Here is a 23,685-nt window from a genome sequence, read left to right on the forward strand (position 1 = left end):
TCTCACACTCACACACACTCTCTCTCACACACACATGCTCTCTCACACTCACTCGCTCTCTCTCTCACACTCACTCGCTCTCTCTCTCACACTCTCACACACACTCTCTCTCTCACACACACACACGCTCTCTCTCTCTCTCTCTCTCTCACACACACTCTCTCTCCCACTCACACACACGCTCTCTCTCTCTCTCTCTTGTGGTTTTTGTTTCAACTTTTTGTAAGTTTTGAGAAAACCATTTTCTTTTTTGTCAGTGTGAGTGTGTTTATGAATCTTTATTTTATCCCTTGTTATCAGGGCTGTTTTTGTGTGTGTGTGTGTGAGCATGTGCGTGTAATTGTTTGTGAGGGGCAGCGTGCTCTATGTGGCACAATGCCGGTGGCGGAGGCTGCACCTGCGGAGTTTGAGAAGCTGACTCGCAGACATGCGATCAAGCTTTTCCCCGCAGTGCAGTGCTCGGTGGAGGAGGCAGGGCTGGCTGTGGGAGACGTGGTCGGTGTGACAGCATGAAGTCTGGCTCATGGATGAAAGGGGCCATCGTGTTATTTCTGGACAGTACGGCTAAGGTTAGCGAGGTGGTGGAGAGGGGAGTAGTTATCCGAGACACCTTCACTCCCGTCTCACCTCTCGTCAACCACAAAAATAATGATCTCAAATCTCCCCCGTTCATTAAGAATGAATTGTTAGTGAAGGAGCTCTGTAGATACGGACACATCGTATCCCCAATCAGGATGGTTTCACTGGGATGTAAATCTCCGAAACTCAAACATGTTGTGTGTCACAGGAGACAGGTTTTTATGATCCTTAAAGAAAGAAACACCGATCTGAGTCTGTCTTTCTCTTTTAAAGTTGATGGTTTTAATTATGTGGTTTTCGTTTCCTCCGAAATGATAAAATGTTTTGGTTGTGGGGGCCAGGGGCATCTGGTCCGCTCTTGCCCGAGGGATGGGGCAAGAGCGGAGCGCGGCGGGCTGCTCAGGGGGGGAGATCCGCCGGTTGCTGCGGCTTCTGGTGGGGATCCGCCCGTTGCTGCGGCTCCGGGGGGAGATCCTCCCGTTACTGCGGCTTCTGGTGGAGATCCGTCCGTTGCTGCGGCTTCTGGTGGAGATCCACCCGTTGCTGTGGCTCCGGGGGGGAGATCCACCCGTTGCTGTGGCTCCGGGGGGGAGATCCACCCGTTGCTGCGGCTTTAGGTGGAGATCCGTCCGTTGCTGCGGCTACAGGGGGAGATCCGCTCGCGCCGATTACTGTGTGGGGCACTCCCGTTGTTGCCGCAAGGCCGTTTTTTTCTGCTCGGGGGGAATCCTTCTGCAGCGTCGGTCCCCGTGGTTACTGAGACTCTGACTCCTGAAGCAGCCATTTCGTAGATAACTGGGTTGAAAGTGACATGGTTGAGCAGATGATGGAGGAGGATATGTCAGATGACGATCTCCTCAAAATATCGCAGAAAAGAAAGAACTTTGAATCTGGAAAAAAGAACAGCAAAGTAAAGAAAACGAGTTCCCAGACTGAGTCCACTGAGTCAGATAGTGATGTTCTCCTGACTCAGCTGGACTCTCAGGGTAAATACCCTCCAGAGAGAATTAAAGCCTTCCTGGAGCAAACTAAAGGAGCCAGGCTGCCTAATGTAGGTGAGGTCTTTCCTGACCTACAATTATTTATTAATTCAGCCAGGCCGCTCACCAGGAAGAGCTGTGGGGAGGAGGTTTTAACAGAACAGGAAATATTTAGATTAAAAAAGTTAATACTGAAGGTGAAAACCCAAATCAAGAATGATGATGATTTTTTGATGTTTTTACCTTCTATTGACTGCTTTTTTTACTGCTGTTCTTTTTTTATCTATGTGTGATTTTAACATCAGCACCTTAAACCTGAACGGGGCCAGGTCTGATTTTAAACGAGCCGCTCTTTTTAAACTGATGGAGACTAAAAGAATTGATGTCATGTTTGCTAGGAAACCCACAGCACTGTAGACAATGAAAGTGACTGGAAAAGGGATTTTAAAGGGGAGGTGGTTTTAAGCCACAGGTCCAGTCTGAGTGGAGGAGTGGGGATTTTATTTGCTCAGAGCTTTTTACCTTTTTCTTTTACTGTGGATGAAGTAATTCCAGGGGTTTTATTGAAAGTCAAAGCTGTCTTTGAAAATGTTAAACTGGTGTTTTTAAATGTCTACACTCCCACTAATGCAGTGGACAGGGTAGCTTTTTGTAACATTTTAAGTGACTGTGTTAAGAACTGTGAGGATGATGGTTTTATGTTTTTAGGGGGGTATTTTAACTGCACAGAAGATCCAACCCTAGACAGGAACTATCCTGAGCCACACCCTCCTTCATCTCACACACTCAGACAGCTGATGGAGAACCAGGAGCTGAGTGATGTGTGGAGGGTTTTTAACGGTCAGCACAGACAGTACACCTGGAGTCACAGCAGGGAGGGGGTTTTATCTCTGGCCAGACTGGACCGCTTTTATTGTTTTAAACACCATTTAAATATTTTTAAGAGGTGTTTTATTCAGCCCGTGGGTTTTAGTGATCATTTTTTAGTCTCCTGTTGTGTTTTTATCAAAAACATTCGTTTAAAGAGCGCCTATTGGCATTTTAACACGGCCCTTTTAGATGACCAGGCTTTTAGAACTGCTTTTAAGTTTTTTTGGGAGTCCCACAGAGAGAGCAGGCCTGCCTTCACTAACATACAACAGTGGTGGGACTTTGGCAAGACCCAGATTAAGCAGCTCTGCCAGCAGTTCACTCGTGGTGTCACTACAGACCTAACCCGGTCCATGAAAGATCTGGAGTCGCAGGTGGTGGAGCTGCAGACTTTAGCAGACTCCACGGCAAATCGAGGGCTTTTAGACTCCCTCAGATCAAAAAAATCGGCCATAGCCAACCTGCTGGGCATCTCAGCACAGGGGGCTCTGGTCAGGTCTAGGTTCATGAACATCACACAGAAGGACGCCCCATCTCGCTTCTTCTTTGGGCTGGAGCGGAAAAACGGACAAAGGAAGACCATTCATTCTTTACGAACGGGTAGCGGCTCCCAAGTCTTAGATTCGTCTGAGATTAGGAAGTATGCTGCCGAGTTTTACAGAAAACTCTTTAAGAGTGAGTAGACACATAATCCAGATGTGCACAGTAGCTTCCTCAGCGGTCTCCCTCAGGTCAGCGAGGCTGACAACAGCGAGCTGGCAGCAGAGGTGACTCTGCAGGAGCTCCACACTGCCACTATGAGCCTGCAGAGTGGCAGAGCTCCTGGCATGGACGGCCTTCCTGCAGATTTCTACAAGTCTTTCTGGTCCACATTAGGACCAGATCTACTAGAAGTAACTAACATAAGCCTGAAGACCAGCAGACTGCCTCTGAGCTGCAGGAGGGCCGCAATAACCCTGCTGCCAAAAAAGGGAGACCTGCAAGAACTGAAAAACTGGAGGCCGGTCTCATTGCTGTGCACAGATTATAAGATCCTGTCAAAAGCTCTGGCCCTTAGACTGAGAGAGGTGATGGCGTCCATCATCCACCCTGACCAGACCTACTGTGTGCCTGGCAGGCTCATCAGTGACAACGTCACTTTAATTCGAGATGTCTTGGAGCTCTCCAGTTCATTGGGTATAGAGACTGGTCTGATTTCAATAGACCAAGAAAAGGCTTTCGACCGGGTTGAACACCAATACCTGTGGCAGACTCTGGCTGCTTTTGGGTTCAGCCCTGACTTCATAGCCATGGTCCGGGTTCTCTATAGTGACATTGCGAGCGTTCTGAAAATTAACGGCGGGCTGAGCGCACCTTTTGAGATCCAGAGGCAGAGCTGCTCTCTCTCTGGGATGTTATATTCAATAGCCATCGAGCCTCTGCTCCACAAACTCAGAACTAAGCTTACAGGTGTGTTTTTCCCCCAGTGTCCCGTGTCTTTTAAACTGTCTGTGTACGCAGATGATGTCATTGTTTTAGTTAAGTCACAAAAAGATATTGACATTTTAACTAACACTGTGAAAGACTTTGGTTTTATTTCATCTGCTCGAGTGAACTGGGGGAAAAGCGAGGCTCTGATGGCTGGAGGGGAGCTGGGGGGTCGGCTGGGGCTGCCTGGTGGCCTACAGTGGAAAAAGGGAGGTCTCAGATACCTTGGGGTCTTCCTGGGGGATGAGACCAATAAAAATAAGAACTGGGACAATGTCCTAGAGGTTGTCAAGGGTCGGCTGGAGAAGTGGACGTGGCTACTCCCGAAAATGTCGTATAGAGGCCGAACCTTGATAGCAAACAACCTGGTCTCATCCTCCCTGTGGCACCGGCTGGCCTGCGTCGATCCTCCGGTTTCTCTCCTGTCAAAAATTCAGTCTGTTTTAGTTGATTTTATTTGGGACAAGTTGCACTGGGTCCCACAGAGTGTCCTGTTTTTACCTAAAGAAGAGGGGGGGCAAGGCCTGGTCCATCTGGCCAGCAGGGGCGTGGCCACAGGTGGTGGCACTGACTTGGCCCCGGATGGATGACCCCTCTGGACTCGCTGCCCAGCTGGGACTAACGTCAGTGAGGGTCACACAGAAACTCCTGGAACACTGGAAGCAGAGACTCACAGGACACGACCGCCTGCTTTTAAACTCCTCTTTTAATCAAACAGTGACGGATGACGATCCTTTTCCTGCCGTTTTCCTGGCATCGGATTTTAAAGAGTGCTCTGGGATTTTAATGAAACAGACACACCTCGCACCACTGGATGGTACCACAGGGAATTTTTTTTACAGAATGATGGTGAAAGTAATAAACCGGACAAAACTGGACAAAAGACCTGACACCCCATGGAGGAGATATCTGCAACTGGCTCCTGCAGCCAGACCGGAGTGGAGGTCCTTCTACAAACCTCCACTCTCAAAAAGACATGCAGACCTTCACTGGAGAGTCCTCCATGGGGTCATCGCAGTGAACTCCTTTGTGTCCAAAATAAACCCGTCAGTAGAGGACAAGTGCCCCTACTGTGACCAAAGAGAGACTGTGTTTCACTGTTTTTATGAGTGTCTTCGTCTTTTACCCTTGTTTCTGTTTTTACAAACTGTTTTTACCAAATGTGGAGAGGTTTTTACCAAGCAGCTTTTTATCCTGGGTTTTAAATACACACGCCAACACAAGGACAAATGCTAGCTTTCAAACTTTGTTTTAGGGCAGGCCAAGATGGCGGTGTATTTTAGCCGAAGGAGAAAGGTGGAGGATGGTTTTATTGTTGAACCTGTCACTGTGTGTATCAATATGATCAAGTCCAGACTCCTCATTGATTTTAACTATTTCAAAGCAGTAGGAGATCTGGACTCTTTCCAGCAGGTTTGGTGTTTTAATCAGGCGTTGTGTTCAGTGGAAAACCACACACTGCAGTTGGGAGACGTGCTCATGTGAAGTTTTTATTTATTTTTATTTTATTTATTTATCTATTTAAGAGTGTAATGTGCATATATATTACATTTAAATGATTTTTGAAAAGAGAACGGAAAAATAAAAGTTGATTCAAAAATCAAAATCTCTCACACACACACACGCTCTCTCTCTCACACACGCTCTCTCTCTCACACTCACACGCTCTCTCTCTCACACTCACACGCTCTCTCTCTCACACTCACACGCTCTCTCTCTCTCACACACACACGGTCTCTCTCTCACACACACACATGCTCTCTCTCTCACACACACGCTCTCTCTCTCACACTCACTCGCTCTCTCTCTCTCACTCACTCGCTCTCTCGCTCTCACACTCACACACACTCTCTCTCTCACACAGACATGCTCTCTCTATCACATACACGCTCTCTCTCACACACGCTCTCTCTCTCTCTCACATACACTCTCTCTCTCACATACACGCTCTCTCTCACACACACACGCTCTCTCTCACACACGCTCTCTCTCTCACACACGCTCTTTCTATCTCACACACACACGTTCTCTTACACACACACGCACACACGCTCTTTCTCTTTCTCTCACACACACACACATGCTCTCTCTCTCACACACACACGCTCTCTCTCCCACACTCACACGCTCTCTCTCTCACACTCACACAGGCTCTCTCTCTCTCTCTCACACACACACACGGTCTCTCTCTCTCACACACACACACGCTCTCTCTCTGTCTCTCTCTCTCTCACACACGCTCTCTCTCTGTCTCTCTCTCACACACGCTCTCGCTCTGTCTCTCTCTCTCTCACACTCACACACGCTCTCTCTCTCACACTCACGCGCGCTCTCTCACACTCACACACGCTCTCTCTCTCTCACACTCACACATGCTCTCTCTCTCTCACACACACACGCTCTCTCTCACACTCACACACGCTCTCTCTCTCTCACACACGCTCTCTCTCTCTCACACTCACACACGCTCTCTCTCTCTCTCTCTCTCTCTCTCACACACACACACACGCTCTCTCGCTCTCTCTCACACGCTCTCTCTCTCACACTCACATACGCTCTCTCGCTCTCTCTCACACACGCTCTCTCTCTCTGTCTCTCTCTCTCTCTCTCACACACACACACACACACACACACACACACACACAGCTGATTGGTTGATTGGTGTCAGCTGCTGTCATGTCATGTGATTGGCTGATTAACAACTGAACGCTGCATGTGATGATGTCATCATGTGACAGGAAACTCAAGTCAGCCACAACTCATCTGTGTGTGTGTGTGTGTTAGTTTGTGTGTGTCTGACAGAGTGTGTCTGTGTGTTTTATTTCTTCTCCAGACAAAATGAAAGTAGACTGTTCACAGTTATGAGACACAGGAGGACAGATGGACACACAGAAGGACAGGTGGACGGACCATGTCACCAGACTACGCCCACTCAGCTTGTAATTATACACAGTGAGAAATATGGCACTGCTGTAGCTCCTCCCCTTGATGATGTCACAGCTGTGTCTGTATAAATGAACAGCAGAAACACTAACTGTGTGTGTGTAAGAGAGAGAGAGTGTGTGTGTAAGAGAGAGAGTGTGTGTGAAAGAGAGAGAGTGTGTGTGAGAGAGAGAGTGTGTGTGAAAGAGAGAGAGAGTGTTAGCGACTGTCGTCATGTTTTGTCGAGGAATTTTACACAAGACACTTCGACACATGTCAACCTCACAGGTCAGTGTGTGTTGTTTCTTTGTGTGTCTGTGTGTGTGTTGTTTCTTATAACTGACTTATAACTTCTGTGTGTGTTGTTTCCTTGTTGTTGTGTGTTGCTTCTGTGTGTGTTGTTTCTTTATGTATCTGTGTGTGTGTGTTGTTTCTTTATGTGTGTGTGTTGTTTCTTTGTGTGTGTGTGTGTGTGTTTTTTCTTTGTTGTTGTGTGTTTTTTCTTTGTGTGTCTGTTTGTGCGTGTTGTTTCTTTGTTGTTGTATGTGTAATCAGATTACTTTCCTCTCTTTAGTTACTCATTAGTCAGATTGGTCTTTTGTCTCAGCAGACCGGCGTCCTCTTTGACGTGGACGGCGTCCTGCTTCGTGGACGCTCGGTCATTCCCGCTGCTCAGCGAGCGTTACGGAAGCTTCTGGACCCAAACAACAACTTCCTGTTTCCTGTCGTCTTTGTCACCAATGCAGGAAGTTGTCAGAGACACCAAAAAGCCCAGCAGCTGTCTCACCTGCTTGATGTCCAGGTAGGACAGGTGGAGGACACATTTGTTTTGATTGGACGGACCCTGACATGTGACCTCTTTCTATCTCATTGTAGATCGCCCCAGAGCAGGTGGTTCTTTCCCACAGTCCTTTGCAAATGCTGAAGACGTTTCATGATAAATGCGTCCTCGTGTCGGGACAAGGTCCAGTGGTGGACATCGCTAACACGTATCCTTTAAAACACACATCATTTATTCATTAATTAATTAATTAATTCATTAACTCTTTCATTCATTCATTATTTTATTAATTAATTCATTCATTCATTCATTTATTCATTCATTGTTTCTTTCATTCATTGTTTCTTTCATTCATTAATTATTTAATTCATTCATTCATTGTTTCATACATTATCTTAGTCATTCATTCATTATTTAATTAAATAATAATGAATGAATGAAATAATTAATTCATTCATTGTTTCTTTCATTCATTAATTAATTATGTAATTTATTCATTATTTCTTTCTTTCATTATTTCATTTATTCATGTTGATTCCATCACTGTTCATGTTTTCATATTATTCTTAACCACTCACACACATCAGTTTAGGTTTTAAAAAGGTGGTGACCATCGAGCAGCTCAGAGAACATCGCCCCCTGCTGGACATGGTGGATCATAATAGGAGGCCAACACTTCCTGTGAGCACTGCTCTCATTTAGCATCGTTAGCTGTTAGCTGCAGTCTTTAGCTGTTAACTGCTGTTTGCTGCAGTCTTTAGCTCTTAGCTGCTGTTAACTGCAGTCTTTAGTTGTTAGCTGCAGACGTCAGTGACGTGGTTGATGTGTTTGTTTGTTTGTTTAAAATTGTGATGACATCAGTGTTTGATTCACGTGTTTGTTCTGTTTCAGTCGACTCTGCAAACGCTTCCAAAAATACAAGGTAACTACACAACCTCTAAACTACACAACAACCTCTAAACTACACAACCACTAAACTACACAACAATCTCTAACCCTACACAACAACCACTGAACTACACAACAATCTCTAAACTTCACAACAACCACTAAACTACACAACATCTAAACTACACAACAACCACTAAACTACACAACAACCTCTAAACTACACAACTTCTAAACTACATACATACATCGCACTTATGACTAGCACTTCATAGTTTGGCTTACTTGAAGCTCTTTCTTACTTCTAGCTCTTATTTGTACCCAAATGTTTAAATTCACTTATTGTAAGTTGCTTTCGATAAAAGCGTCTGCTAAATGACATGTAATGTAATGTAATTACACAATAACCACTAAACTACACAACAACCTCTAAACTTCACAACCACTAAACTTCACAATAACCACTAAACTACACAACAACCTCTAAACTACACAACAATCTCTAACCCTACACAACAACCTCTAACCATACACAACAACCACTTAACTACACAACATCTAAACTACACAACAACCTCTAAACACAACAAACTCTACATTACACAATAACCACTAAACTACACAACAACCTCTAAACTACACAACCACTGAACTTCACAATAACCACTAAACTACACAACAACCTCTAAACTACACAACAATCTCTAACCCTACACAACAACCGTAAAACTACACAACATCTAAACTACACAACAACCACTAAACTACACAACATCTAAACTACACAACAACCACAAAACTACACACAACAACCACTAAACTACACAACAACCACTAAACTACATAACAACCTCTAAACTACACAACAACCTCTAAACTTCACAACAACCACTAAACTACACAACAACCTCTAAACTACACAGCAACCTCTTAACTACACAGCAACCTCTTAAACTACACAGCAACCTTTTAACTACACAGCAACCTTCTAACTACACAACAACCACTAAACTACACAACCACTAAACTACACAACAACCTCTAAACTACAGAACAACCTCTAAACTACACAACCACTAAACTACACAACAACCTCTAAACTACACAACAACCTCTAAACTACACAACCACTAAACTACACAACAACCTCTAAACTACACAACAACCTCTAAACTACACAACAATCTCTAACCCTACACAACAACCACTAAACTACACAACAACCACTAAACTACACAACAACCTCTAAACTACAGAACAACCTCTAAACTACACAACCACTTAACTACACAACAACCTCTAAACTACACAACCACTAAACTACACAACAACCTCTAAACTACACAACAATCTCTAACCCTACACAACAACCACTAAACTACACAACAACCTCTAAACTACACAACAATCTCTAATCCTACACAACAACCACTTAACTACACAACCTCTAAACGACACAACAATCTCTAACGCTACACAACAACCACTAAACTACACAACATCTAAACTACACAACAACCACCAAACTACACATCTAAACTACACAACATCTAAACTACACAACAACCAATAAACTAAACAACCTCTAAGCTACACAACAACATCTTAACTACACAACAACATCTTAACTATACAACAACCTCTAAACTACACAACAACCTCTAAACTTCCCAACCACCTCTAAACTACACAACCACCTCTAAACTACACAACAACCACTAAACTACACTACAACCTCTAAACTACAAAACCACTAAACTACACAACATCCTCTGACCTACACAACAACCACTAAACTACACAACAACCTCTAAACTACACAACCACTAAACTACACAACATCCTCTGAACTACACAACAACCACTAAACTACACAACAACCTCTAAACTACACAACAACCTCTACACAACAGTAGTTGTGGAACCTGGGGTCATTGGGTGTTTAAGGTCTTTCAACATCATACACCCTTACCCAGGCGACCCCTGGGTGATCAAGGCCTAACCTGTGGACCCACGGATCGCTCGTCTTGATCCACAGCCATCTAGAGGCCTTCTCAGCTGCCTCTGTGGTGGATTTGATGGCCTTTCTCTGGGATGCACCTGTGATGCCAAGCAGGCTGTGAAGCCTCTACAGCCCACCTTTATTGACACACATACGCACACCACAGCCGTCTGCGGCACTCCTCCACTAAGTTGGCTATTTCTCTCGTTAGCCTAGTCCATGCACTTGTCCCAGGGAACTGTCAGCTCCAGTAGGAACACCTGTTTTAGTGAATCTGAGAACAGAACTATGTCTGGTCTCAGGGTGGTTTCGACAGGCTTCCCCAGGTCGGCCTTCATCTGCCAATCCGGTGTGGTTCCCACACAAGGGGTCCCACTCTCCCCTTGGCTGGGGCTTAGGTTTCCCACCTACTCTGACAAAAGCAATTGCCTGCCTTGCTGGTCAGAAAGGCTTGTTCTGGGTTATGCTGGTGAAGGTTTTTGCTATCACCTTCAGCACCTGGTCGTGGCGCCAAGTGTAGCGTCCTTCTCCCAGGGCTTTTGGGCAGGATATGCTAGAGCATATCCTCATCACACAGCCTGGGAGACTTTCGGGTCACTGGATTCCCTGTACTGCAGCACCTCTCTTGCACAGGTAACCATTAACTCCTCATTCAGGGTGCTAATGGGGAGCTTCGGCCTGTTGTTCTGCCCCTACAGAGCAATGCTGCTCAGGCTTCGCGGCAGGCCCAGTCATCTACGGAGGTGACGACTGATCCTCTTCTCAAAGCCCTCTACTGCTGTTATTGGGAACTTGTACACAAGCAGGGGCCACAGAATCCTGGGGAGAACACAGTGATGGTAAATCCAAGCCTTGAATTTACCAGGCAGACCCGACTTGTCCACTGCTGTCAGCCATGCCTCAATGGATGCAGTATCCTTCAGGGTGCAATCAAAAGTCTTGCTGAGGCTCTTGATGGGTTTCTCCTGACCGATGGAATCTGGGTGCTGTCCAGAGAGAAGCAGAACTTGTCAGTCACTTTCACTCTCTGGATCACCAGGGACCTGGATTTTGCAGGCTTGAAACACATCCGAGCCCAAGTGTTAATCTTCATGCCCTGAAGGATCCAGCGGCACCCTGGCACTGACATTGTTGTAACTTAACTGTCAGGTCATCTATAAGGGCTCTGATGGGGGGCTGGCGGACTCCAGACTTTGTGAGCGGACCTCTGCACTCGATTTCAGCTGACTTGACCAGCATATTCATGGCCAAGAGGATCCTAACACAACAACATCTAAACTACACAACAAAAACTACTGTTTTGTGTTGTCTGCGTTTTGTTGACGACTTTGGCGTTGCCATAGCAATCATACTGTTCGGGGAGCCAATCAGATGGGAGACCAACCTGCAGCTGTTGATTGACGTGCTCTTGACCAATGGGAATCCTGGTTGTGAGTACGACACTCAGCCGTCAACTCAGCTGCCGGTTCTCGCCTGTAACATGGACCTAATGTGGATGGCCGAGGCCCCTTCTCCACGGTAAACCACACCACGACACATTGGTCTGTTAACAGAACGGATTCTGTGTTGAAGTTGACCGTGTTGTGTTGTTGTAGGTTTGGTCACGGGATGTTCTTGCTATGTCTGGAGTCCGTCTACAGGAAGCTGACGGGTCGTGAGCTGCAGTACCAGGCGCTGCTGGGAAAACCCGGTCTGCTCACGTACCAGTACGCAGAACACTTGCTGCGTCAGCAGAACCACAACCGCACTATCACAACCATCTATGCCATCGGGTAAACATGAACCCACCTGTGTGTAACCATGGCAACACTGTCATTAACCCACCTGTTTGTAACCAAAGTAACCAAACATGTCCCTGTGGTGCAGTGATAACCTGATGACAGACGTCTACGGTGCTAACCTGTACAACCGTCACTTGGCTCAGCAGCATGCTGACACCGTTACCACCAGGCTGGTTGCCCAGGGAACGGGTGGTCAGGTGACTGTTGCTCTGCCGGAGGAGGAGCTGATGTCGACTGCTACTCAGTGTCGCTCCATACTGGTGTGTACTGGTATCTTTAAAACAACACTACGTAGTATTTAGACTGTAATAAAACAACTGTACTCCATCTTTGACACTGTCCTGTCAGTCATGTGTCTGTATCTCATGTGTCTGTCTCTCATGTGACTGTCTCTCATGTGTTTCATGTGTCTATCTCTCATGTGTCTGTCTCTCATGTTTCTCATGTGTCTGTCTGTCATTTGACTTTCTCTCATGTCTGTCTGTCATGTGACTGTCTCTCATTTATCTGTCTGTCATGTGACTGTCTCTCATATGCCTGTCTCACTGTCCTCAGGTCTCTCATGTGCCTGTCTCACGCTCTTCAGGTGTATCATGTCTCTCATGTGCCTGTCTCACTGTCCTCAGATGTCTGTCTCTCAGGTGTCTCAGGTCTCTCATGTGCCTGTCTCAATCTCCTCAGATGTATCATGTTGCTCATGTGCTTGTCTCACTGTCCTCTGGTGTCTCTTGTCTCTCATGTGCCTGTCTCACTGTCCTCAGGTTTCTGTCTCTCAGGTGTCTCATGTCTCACATGTGTCTGTCTCACTGTCCTCAGATGTCTCATGTCTGTCTCACTGTCCTCAGGTGTCTCACATGTGCCTGTCTCACTGTCCTCAGATGTCTGTCTCTCAGGTGTCTGATGTCTCCCTTGTGTCTGTCTCACTGTCCTTGGGTGTATCTCATGTGCCTGTCTCACTTTCCTCAGGTGTCTGATGTCTCACATGTGCCTGTCTCACTGTCCTCAGGTGTCTCTCATGTGCCTGTCTCACTGTCCTCAGGTGTCTCTCATGTGCCTGTCTCACTGTCCTCAGGTGTCTCATATGTGCCTGTCTCACTGTCCTCAGATGTCTCATGTCTCACTGTCCTTGGGTGTCTCTCATGTGCCTGTCTCACTGTCCTCAGGTGTCTCATGTCTCACATGTGTCTGTCTCATTGTCCTTGGGTGTCTCTCATGTGCCTGTCTCACTGTCCTCAGGTGTCTCATGTCTCACATGTGTCTGTCTCACTGACCTCAGGTTTCTCGCATGTGCCTGTCTCACTGTCTCACATGTGCCTGTCTCACTTTCCTCAGGTGTCTCATATGTGTCTGTCTCACTGTCCTCCGGTGTCTGTCTCTCATGTCTTACATGTGTCTGTCTCACTGTCCTCAGGTGTCTAACATGTGCCTGTCTCACTGTCCTCAGGTGTCTCATGTCTCACATGTGTCTGTCTCACTGTCCTCTGGTTTCTCTCATGTGCCTGTCTCACTGTCTCACATGTGCCTGTCTCACTTTCCTCAGGTGTCTCATATGTGTCTGTCTCACTGTCCTCCGGTGTCTGTCTCTCATGTCTTACATGTGTCTGTCTCACTGTCCTCAGGTGTCTAACATGTGCCTGTCTCACTGTCCTCTGGTGTCTCTCATGTGCTTGTCTCACTGTCCTCAGGGGTCTCACATGTGCATGTCTCACTGACCTCAGGTGTCTCTCATGTGCCTGTCTCACTGTCCTCATGTGCCTGTCTCAATGTCCTCAGGTGTCTCACATGTGCCTGTCTCACTGTCCTTAGGTGTCTCACATGTGCCTGTCTCACTGTCCTCAGGTGTGCACAGGTGTCTTTAACCCTCGCTCTCCGCTGCCGAGCGACAGGATCAGCCTTGTGTCAGAGACCGTGTTCCATGGTCACAGAGACCTGGTCCTGGAGCCGGATCTGGTGGAACCGAGTCATGTGGTAGTGGATGTGGAGGCAGCTGTGGACCTGCTGCTGCAGGGAGAGGCCTCACTCTGACCTCTGACCCTCTTTGATATATAGATTGAATCGAAAGTATAATATCCTTTAACTGAATAATACACGTGTGAAACTAATAACAAAGATCATAAAACTAACATTTATTTCACTCATGTATGAAAATGTTCTTTAATAAAGTTTAAAAACAAACATTGTATTTCTTTTCCACATCTACCTTATTGCAAGTCGCTTTGGATAAAAGCATCTGCTAAATGACATGTAATGTAGTGTAATACTTCAAATGTTATTAAGTCACATGACCTTTGACCTTTTGATGCTGCGCTTTAATATCTCTGAATTTCAGGAGCTCATTCAAAGTTGTGGATGAAATATTATGTTGCGTTAGTGACACAGAGAGAAATCCATCATATATCACATCCACAACTCTCAATTCAAGGAACTTTAATTTAAGACATTAGAAAATGTTTGAGTCATAAAACTAAAGCAAAAGAAACACATTTGAAAAACAGAGTACTGGAAGAGAACAGCTGCTCTGAAAATAATCATAAAAACTAATATTGAAAGTACAGAAACAGTGCCGAAGAAAATCTAAACATAAGGACGCTGGACTTTTATACACAGAGGACAAAAATGTCCCTCAGATCTTCTTTAGAAATGATGTCTTGATGAAGTGATGATGTAATGATGATGATTATGATGAATTACCGATACATTTCATTTGATTTGTTGTGTTTTCTTTTAAAACAAATAAACAAACCATGTCAATATACAACGTGCTTCTTTGTTTTGATTCAAACACAGATGACCTTCTCAAAATGGCGGAGGGAAGAGGACACTGGAGAACCGGAAGCCGTAAATCCGCTGCGCGTGCGCACTGGCTCAGCCCGGGACCCTGTAAAGATGTCTGAGCAGGCGGGGAGGGAGCGGAGCGGAGCACCCGAAATAAGCGCACAGAATCTCAACTGTCCGGAATTAAATCGGTGAAGGTAAGAACACGCGGCCCGCAGAGCCGAACCGACCGAACCCAGGTACGGCGGAAGGTCCCGGGCTGCCGATAAACCGGGTTTGTGGCGCGCAGAGAGTCTGCTTTCGTAGAGCGGAGACGAAATGTTGTGCAGGACGCTCTGCGCTGTGGCAGGGGCGTGTCCGCCATCTTGTGAGAGAAGTGGCGCCTAAACAGCAGCTGTTGTCTCGTGCGGGCGCGTGAAATGGCCGTTAACGGCGGAGTGAACGGCGTCTCGATTCACGGTGCGTGGGTTTAAACCACTTTAGCGCAGTTTGGGTCCGTGTAGCATCGACACCGGACGCTGCCGAGCTCGAGAGTGAAGCCCGGGCTCCGGAGGAGCAGCCGCAGCCTTTTGTTGCTCCCCTCCTCCCCCTCGTTCCCCCCTTCTTCCCTCCCTCTTTCCTTCGTGTTTGTTGGAGAAGCTGCCAGTGCGCATGCGTGTAACCATGGCGCTCTTCTGCTAGAGAGCCGTTTAGAACACAAACTCGCACGCGACGAATCCGCTTTGGTCGATAATCCGAACTTTGTTGAAACTGAGACTAGAATGAGTTTTAGTCTGGACTTTGTCACGTGTCAATGTGAGACCGTGTCAAGTCATGTTTACACCGAACGACCCGGGTTTATGTGTGTGGGTGTGTGCTCACTGTGGTGAATATGAAGATAAACAGTAGGTGTCGCTAAAGTCACCACAGAAGAAAGTAAATAAAGAGCTGTTTGATCTGTTAATGCTGAGTTAACTTTGAGTTAACTCTCACTGAGAGGGCGAGTTTAAGTTTTATTTAAGTTTACTGAGACAGTTTAAGTTTACTGGGAGATTTTAAGTTTTAATTTAAGTTTACTGAGACAGTTTAAAGGAGACATATTATACCCTATTTCCCCAATTAAAATAGTTCCCTGGTGTCCTAATGAACATGTCCGTGACATGCTTTGGTCAAAATACCATAAAGATGAAGCACCATAGCAGTTCAATAACCCTGCTAAACCCGCCCCTTTCAGAACGCTTGGTTTAGTTCATGGTCCCTTTATATGCAAATGAGACACAGGCAAACACACACCCACTTCTTCCAGGGGGTTTCTGATTTGTCCTCTTTACAGCGCTCACTCGCTCAGCTCCTGTTCCATTCCTCCCCCCCTCCCTCCACTAGTTCTCTGACAATATCAACATGGCAGTGTGCACGGAAAACAGCACATAAACTGCCGCTGTATGTGACTGTGTCAGACAGAGTCTGTGCTCCGGTCATGGAGGACGTACTGAACAAATTTAATTAGGACGTGTCAGAATGGTCAGTTATGAGCTCTATGTGACCTTTTCTTAACAATGTGTGTGTTTGTACGTAGGTGAAATACGGTCGCTGACTAAATACGGCGACCGCTGGCCGCAGTCTGATGTGAAGTGGTGCGAACACACAAACACACGTTTGCTGACTTTATCCGACACATTAGCTTCACATATAAAATCCTCTAAGGCTGGAAGTTTGTGTAAAACACTGTGCTCCACTGTGCAGCCACCAACAGCACACTTGTCCCTCCGCGTTGACATAATACCGCTCTTCCTCCCTCGCCTGCACTCTCGCATTTCATAGGGACAAGGTGGAGCTAAGGTGGAGCTCTCGAGGTAAACTTACTGGTGGGGTGGCAACATTCGCGGTGAAATGCGCATGCTGCCGTCATAAGCGCAGGGAATTCAACATCGAGTGTTTTATCGCCTATACTTACACTTAGGAGGACCACGAAAACATGACTGAGTATTCTTTTTCCACACTTTGGCGACTGGTAGGGCCTCCAGAGTCCCAAATATAAGTATTAAAATGGTTAAAAAGTTGATTTTGCATAATATGTCCCCTTTAATTTTAATTTAAGTTTACTGAGACAGTTTAAGTTTTATTTAAGTTTACTGAGACAGTTTAAGTTTTAATTTAAGTTTACTGAGAGAGAGTTTAAGTTTACTGAGAGAGAGTTTACGTTTTAGTTCAAGTTTACTGAGAGAGAGTTTACGTTTTAGTTTACGTTTTCGTTCAAGTTTACTGAGAGAGAGTTTACGTTTTAGTTCAAGTTTACTGAGAGAGAGTTTACGTTTTAGTTCAATTTTACTGAGAGAGAGTTAACGTTTTAGTTCAAGTTTACTGAGAGAGTTTACGTTTTAGTTCAAGTTTACTGAGAGAGAGTTAACGTTTTAGTTTACGTTTTAGTTCAAGTTTTCTGAGAGAGAGTTTACGTTTTAGTTCAAGTTTACTGAGAGAGAGTTAACGTTTTAGTTTACGTTTTAGTTCAAGTTTTCTGAGAGAGAGTTTACGTTTTAGTTCAAGTTTACTTAGAGAGTTAACCATGGTGATGATGTAATGGAGTAACATTTATGAATGTCTAGTTTAAATGAACCTGTCATCAATGATCAATCAAACATTCACAGGGATCAATCATGGAAGAGTCCGTCATTATTCACATAATTCACCTTTTCTCAACCTCACGTCTGTGACATCACTTCCTGTTCAGGCAGATCCATGTCATTCTGACGAGCAGCGGAAATGTCCAGTGACAGCCAGGGATCGGTGAAGGGGGAGGCGGCCATGATTCTGTCTCCCTCTGGCTCTGCCTCCTCTCAGGGGCCACCCCCATCTCCATCTGCAATCGCCAAACCACCTGAGCTTCCAGGTACACCTGTCTTTCTCTGACCTGTGTGTCTCACCTGTCTGTCTTTCTCTGACCTGTGTTATCTCACCTGTCTGTCTTTCTCTGACCTGTCTGTCTTTCCTGTCTGTCCGTCTCACCTGTCTTTCCTGTCTGTCTTTCTCTGACCTGTGTCTCACCTGTCTCAGATGAACTGGTCCAGGCGGGCTGGTCTAAGTGCTGGTCTCGGAGGGAGAACCGTCCGTATTATTTCAACAGATTCACCAATCAGAGCCTGTGGGAGGTCCCAGTGCTGGGTCAGCATGATGTCATTGTGAGTCATTGTCACCTGACATCACTTCCTGTTTGGACACGTGTCTGTCTCTCTGACATGTCTGTCTGTGTACAGTCAGATCCTTTAGGTCTGAACGCTGCTCCTGCAGAGGGTGGAGACAACAACCATGGCAATGGACAGAGGAAGAGGCGGAGCTCTGAGGAGCAGGGAGTGGGGCCTAACAGCCTCAAAAGAACAAAGGTAATTGACAGCGAACCCTAACCTGGTAAAACATAAAGATACAGAGTGACGTCAGATAAGGTGTGGATGTTAATGTCAAAACCAGGTGACTGGATCACCTGTAAGTGACTGGATTATAGATTATGGCAGACCTGGGCAGTATTTATGCTGCTCATGCAATACAACCATCTTGCTTTTATTTTGAAAATCCTGACGTATATACATGCACAGTGACCGGTGACGCTTACCCGTTCCCCCCCGCCCCCTAAAAATGTTGGCTCATGTTAAAACAAAAGTTGACTCTGAATGCTGCATTTTCAACAAGACCTGACAGTTCAATATTAGTGTTCAGAGGTCAAAGGTCAAGCTGTGTGCTTCGTCTGTGGTACACAAGTCGCTGTGTTTAACATTTACAATGTGAATCAAACCAAACACAAGGAGAAAGACGAAGATTCAATCAAATCTGTTTATTTGTTTTTATAAAGAGATACAAAATAAATTCAGCCCATTTGTCCTCAACAATATTGTATGTTTCTCATGTCGCCCCTTATGGATTGTTATGGATTATGGGAAACTATCTGTTTTCAGGTGGAACCAACCACACCCATCTCTCCCAGCACACCTGGGCTCAAACCCTGGAGCTCCGCCCCTGAAGACAAACAAACGCAATCAGCCACACCCACAACCCCGAGTCCAGCCCCCGCCCCCTACAGACCGTCAGTGTGAGTGTTGAAGCCACACCCCTGCCCGTCAGCACACGCGCTCTGTGCAGTCTTATAGTTGTGGTTGTGTTTCAGGATCTACTGGGATCTGGACATTCAGACCAACGCCGTGATCCGAGAACACGCCCCCGCCAACCTCCTGCCCCCCCACCCTGAGATCGAACTGCAGAGGGCGCAACTGGTCACCAAGCTGAGGCAACACTACCACGAGCTGTGTTACCAGAGAGAAGGTGAACACACACACCTGAACACACACAGTCCTCTGACCTGTCTGTCTGTCTCTGACCTGTCTGTCTATCTCTAACCTGTCTGTCTGATCAGGTATTGATCCTCCCCGTGAGTCGTTCAACCGTTGGTTACTGGAGAGGAAAGTGATTGACAAAGGTCACGACCCTTTACTGCCCAGTGACTGTGAGCCTGTTATTTCCCCGTCCATGTTCAGGGAAGTGATGAACGACATCCCCATCAGGTACCGGTCTGTCTGTCTGTCTGTCTGTCTGTCTGTCTGTGTGTCTCTCTCTCTCACACCGGTCTGACTGACCTGTCTGTCTCTCTGTGTGTCCTCAGACTATCTCGTATTAAGTATAAGGAGGAGGCCCGGAAGCTTCTCTTCAAATATGCTGAAGCTGCAAAGAAGATGATTGACTCCAGGTAAGTCATAGGTTATAGGTCATAGGATGTAGGTCGTAGGTTAAAGGTCATATGATGTAGGTTATAGGTCATAGGATGTAGGTCGTAGGTTATAGGTCATAGGATGTAGGTCAGGGGTGCTCAGTAGATCGACCGTGATCTACCAGTCAATCGCAAAGGTAGTGTGGGTAGATCACATAACATTAAAAAAAAATAGACGTCAGCCTATCATCCATTCCATCACTTGATTGATATACAGGGCAGCCAGTCAGATGACATCTGACTTTTTCTGACACTTGGGTCACTGCGCATGAACAAACAACGGTCGTAAGTGCAGCAGCAAAACTAACAAGATAGCTAGCGAGTTACCTCCAATTTTTAGCCCTCAGTTTCTTCTCTTAAACTTAAGAAAGAGTATAAAAATGAGTGGAGCTGGATCAAGTAAAAAGACAAAAACTTATCACTTTCATACGGAATGGGATTTTTCACAATGACATTTTCGAAGTGCGTTTGATCATTTGGAAGTGTGCTTGAGGCTGGCTGTCAGCCGCTACTGTCCGGACTATGCATCGCTGGCTGATTCCATTCAGTGCAAGTCAACAGAGTAAAGTCAGGTAATGATAAAACATGTACATAGTTCATTGTGTTGTGTTGTGCAATATGGGCTCTTGTGGTTATGCAAGGAACATCAACATACACTGTACATATAAAGAATTCTCAATATATTTATAGATAAATGTATGTTTTGCATTTTTGTAGTAGGTAGATCATTTTGACCGTCATTTTATAAGTAGCTCGCATGCTGAAAAAGTGTGAGCACCCCTGATGTAGGTCATAGGTCATTGAAATGCAAGACAGAAACATTTTCAACAAATCAAAGTAAATGAGACAAAACAAACGTGTCTACGGGCAAAAGAAGTAAAACAGTTGTCATCCTGCTGTGTGTGAGATAATGTTGACCTTTGACCTGTACAGGAACGCCAGTCCAGAGAGCAGGAAGGTGGTGAAGTGGAACGCTGAGGACACGATGAGCTGGCTGCGCCGAGATCACTCTGCCAGTAAAGAGGACTACATGGTAAGGACCTTTGACCCTGACATTGACCTCTCTGCTGCTGACATGTGACTTGATATGCAGAAGTGTGTGTGTGTGTGTGTGTAGGACCGGCTGGAACACCTGAGGCAGCAGTGTGGTCCTCATGTCACTGCAGTCGCCAAAGACTCAGTGGAAGGAATCTGCTCCAAGATTTACCAACTGTCAGCAGAATACAGCCGCCGCCTGAGACACACCCACCTGAGCCTGCTGCAGGACCCGCCCCCTACAGGTGAACACACACACAAACACCTGAGCCTGCTGCAGGACCCGCCCCCTACAGGTGAACACACACACCTGAGCCTGCTGCAGGACCCGCCCCCTACAGGTGAACACACACGTGTGTGTGCAGAGGCGTGTCCATCGCCGCAGCAGCCCCGCCTCGTCTACTGTTACCCCGGGTGTGTGTCTCTCTCTCACCTGTCTGTCTATCTGTGTGCAGAGGCGTGTCCGTCGCCGCAGCAGCCCCGCCTCGTCTACTGTTACCCCGCGCGTCTGTCTGTCTCGTCGCCGCCGCTCCCTCGTGTCGAGCTGCACTTTGAGAACGACGTGGCGTGTCTGCGCTTCAGAGGAGAAATGGTCAAAGTGAACAGAGGTCATTTCAGCAAACTGGTGAGTGTGTCTCTGTCCCCATGACAACGCCCCCTCCCTCAACACCCTCCCCCTGACCCGTGTGTGTGTCTACAGGAGCTCCTGTACAGGTACAGCTGTATCGACGACCCTCGCTTTGAGAAGTTTCTGTCCAGAGTCTGGTGCCTGCTGAAGAGATACCAGGTCAGCTGACTCTGTCCACCAATCAGCTTGTACCTGAGCTCATGTGACACTGGCACCACTCACTGTGTGTGTGTGTGTGTGTGTGTGTGTGTGTGTGTTTGTGTGCAGGAGATGTTTGGCAGTGGTGCTAATGAAGGGACAGGCCTGCAGGGGGCGCTCCCTGTGACGGTGTTTGAGGCGTTGAATCGACAGTTTGCCGTTTCCTTCGAGTGTTTCGCTTCGCCGCTCAACTGCTACTTCAAACAGTTTTGCTCCGCCTTCCCAGACATCGACGGCTTCTTTGGATCCAGAGGGTGAGACGGCTTTGCTGAAATGTCAGGGGGCGGGGTCTGTGATGAATCACATGATGGGCCTGTGTCCTCAGCAGTCACTGTGTGTGTGTGTGTGTGTGGGTGGGTGTGTGTTTTCAGGCCCTTCCTGTCCTTTGCTCCGGTCAGCGGCTCGTTTGAAGCCAACCCACCGTTCTGTGAGGAGCTGATGGACGCCATGGTGACGCACTTTGAGGTCAGTGACCCCTCTATGCTGGTCAGACCTGGTCTGTGCTGGTCCAGTTGTGCTCACTGTGGTCTGTCTCATCAGGAACTGTTGGACCAGTCGTCGGAGCCTTTGTCCTTCATCATCTTTGTTCCTGAGTGGCGTGACCCCGTGACCCCAGCTCTGACCCGCATGGAAGGAAGTCGTTTCCTCCGTCATCAGCTGAATGTCCCGGCCTACGAACACGAGTATCGCTCTGGAAGTCAGCACGTTTGCAAAAGGTACTAATACGACACAGTACTGTGATGTGATGTGATGTCCCTGTGCTGTGATGTGATGTACTTTGATACTGTGTTCCTGTGTTCACAGAGATGAGATGTATTACCGCGCTGCCCACGGCACGGCCGTCCTCTTCCTTCAGAACAACGCAGGTTTCACGAAGTGGGCTCCGACTCCAGAGCGTCTGGCCGAGTTGACGGCGGCGTTCCGCCCGTCCTCACTCCGGACCTCCTCCTTGTCCTCTCCTGGCCCCGCCCACATCTCTCCTGAGAACAAAGACTCCACCACAATGACCTGTGATAGGACGCAGAGCAGCGTGATGTCACCAGAGATTCATGACGGCAACAACAACAACAACAACAACGACAGTGGCAGCAGTCCTCAAGACAAGATGGCCGCTGTGTAGGGAGGCGGAGCTTGTAGTGTGACCAGGCAGTTTTCGTTTCACTCGTTACTTTGCTCTGGTCGTCAACTTGTCTGTTCAGATTGTTCCTCACCAGCACCTGTAGCCCCTCCCACTTCTCCTGCAACACGCCCACCTCTCTGTTCTTCACTCTGATTCGTCCTGACTCTCCTGGACTCTTCTGATTGGTTGGGGCTCTGACATCACTGCATCTGGAGCCTCAGGTATGTTTGCAGAGTAAAGAGGGAGGAGCTCCAGCAATAAAGACCTCTTCACTCTGTGACATCACAGAGGATTTGTGATTGGTTGATAAGGCAGCTATCCAGTGACGTCCTGCTCTCAGGCCCCACCTCCTCATGATGGCTTGGCCAATCAGTGCAATTGCTCCTGCAGAGGTGCATTGTGGGAAAGGGTATTCAGCAGACAAGAGGAGCTGGAGCATCCACAGAGAGGTGGGAGTGGGTGGAGTTAGAATGTTGACTGACTGACAGACGTTTTCCAGTCGCCCCAAAGTACCACCACTTCCTGGAGGCGGGACCAGTGATGGCTCGTGTGATTGGCCGTCTGTAGATAGTGTACAGTGATGTCCTTATCTTTGTCTGTTTTTTTTATTTCAATAATTTAACTTTTTTTTTAAAGAGAAGCTTCGTTTGAACTAAACCAAAGGGTCGAAGGTCAAAAGTTTAACTGTAGAAAAGCTGTTTTTATCTCTGCATGAACACAAAGAAGACAAACTGCAGACAAACGCTGTCTCCATGACAACTGTCGGTAAACATCTGTAACCCTGTTTGTCTCCAGTTTGTTGGTGGTTCACTGGTAACCATGACAATGTATCAACTGCAGAATGTAAATAAACAATATGTCCTTCGTCTGCAGGTGAACTGCAGCTTAGTAAAATATATTCAACCAGTGACAGATGTCCGACTGTTCTGT

At 46.7% G+C, this 23,685-nt stretch overlaps 2 protein-coding genes across 4 annotated transcripts; both read left to right on the top strand.

The window, feature by feature from the left end:
- The first annotated feature begins 6,924 nt into the window (after positions 1-6,924).
- Positions 6,925-14,445, top strand: zgc:77375 (uncharacterized protein LOC402927 homolog). 2 transcript variants are annotated; one of them, XM_058630616.1, is made up of 9 exons: positions 6,925-7,106; positions 7,426-7,620; positions 7,695-7,807; positions 8,187-8,280; positions 8,491-8,521; positions 11,833-12,007; positions 12,085-12,261; positions 12,356-12,530; positions 14,110-14,445. In XM_058630616.1, exons 1-9 carry the CDS (start codon positions 7,053-7,055, stop codon positions 14,293-14,295), a joined length of 1,200 nt encoding a protein of 399 aa, XP_058486599.1. In that variant the 5' UTR covers positions 6,925-7,052; the 3' UTR covers positions 14,296-14,445. The 2 variants fall into 2 exon arrangements, with proteins under 2 accessions (XP_058486599.1, XP_058486600.1); XM_058630617.1 differs by having other exon boundaries at positions 6,926-7,106; positions 7,429-7,620.
- A 695-nt stretch (positions 14,446-15,140) lies between these two features.
- On the top strand, positions 15,141-23,663 carry pcif1 (phosphorylated CTD interacting factor 1). Of its 2 annotated transcripts, none has more exons than XM_058630614.1 (16): positions 15,141-15,242; positions 17,753-17,911; positions 18,076-18,200; positions 18,276-18,401; positions 18,969-19,102; positions 19,178-19,332; positions 19,424-19,571; positions 19,670-19,753; positions 20,708-20,807; positions 20,892-21,054; positions 21,265-21,434; positions 21,510-21,596; positions 21,705-21,889; positions 22,007-22,100; positions 22,176-22,351; positions 22,440-23,663. In XM_058630614.1, the coding sequence occupies exons 2-16, from the start codon at positions 17,785-17,787 to the stop codon at positions 22,753-22,755; spliced, it is 2,190 nt and encodes a 729-aa protein (XP_058486597.1). In that variant the 5' UTR covers positions 15,141-15,242; positions 17,753-17,784; the 3' UTR covers positions 22,756-23,663. The 2 variants fall into 2 exon arrangements, with proteins under 2 accessions (XP_058486597.1, XP_058486598.1); XM_058630615.1 differs by having other exon boundaries at positions 15,159-15,242; positions 17,757-17,911.
- Positions 23,664-23,685: the final 22 nt, after the last annotated feature.

The sequence above is a fragment of the Solea solea genome, chromosome 6 (genome assembly GCF_958295425.1).
Source record: "Solea solea chromosome 6, fSolSol10.1, whole genome shotgun sequence".
Taxonomy (NCBI): Eukaryota; Metazoa; Chordata; class Actinopteri; order Pleuronectiformes; family Soleidae; genus Solea; species Solea solea.

Coding starts and splice junctions, on each gene's coding strand:
- pcif1 (XM_058630614.1), top strand. CDS start 17,785: ATGTCCAGTGACAGCCAGGGATCGGTGAAGGGGGAGGCGGCCATGATT. Junction 18,402..18,968: donor ACAGCCTCAAAAGAACAAAG/GTAATTGACAGC, acceptor ATCTGTTTTCAG/GTGGAACCAACCACACCCAT. Junction 21,890..22,006: donor GGCTTCTTTGGATCCAGAGG/GTGAGACGGCTT, acceptor GTGTGTTTTCAG/GCCCTTCCTGTCCTTTGCTC.
- zgc:77375 (XM_058630616.1), top strand. CDS start 7,053: ATGTTTTGTCGAGGAATTTTACACAAGACACTTCGACACATGTCAACC. Junction 8,281..8,490: donor ATAGGAGGCCAACACTTCCT/GTGAGCACTGCT, acceptor GTTCTGTTTCAG/TCGACTCTGCAAACGCTTCC. Junction 12,531..14,109: donor CTCAGTGTCGCTCCATACTG/GTGTGTACTGGT, acceptor CACTGTCCTCAG/GTGTGCACAGGTGTCTTTAA.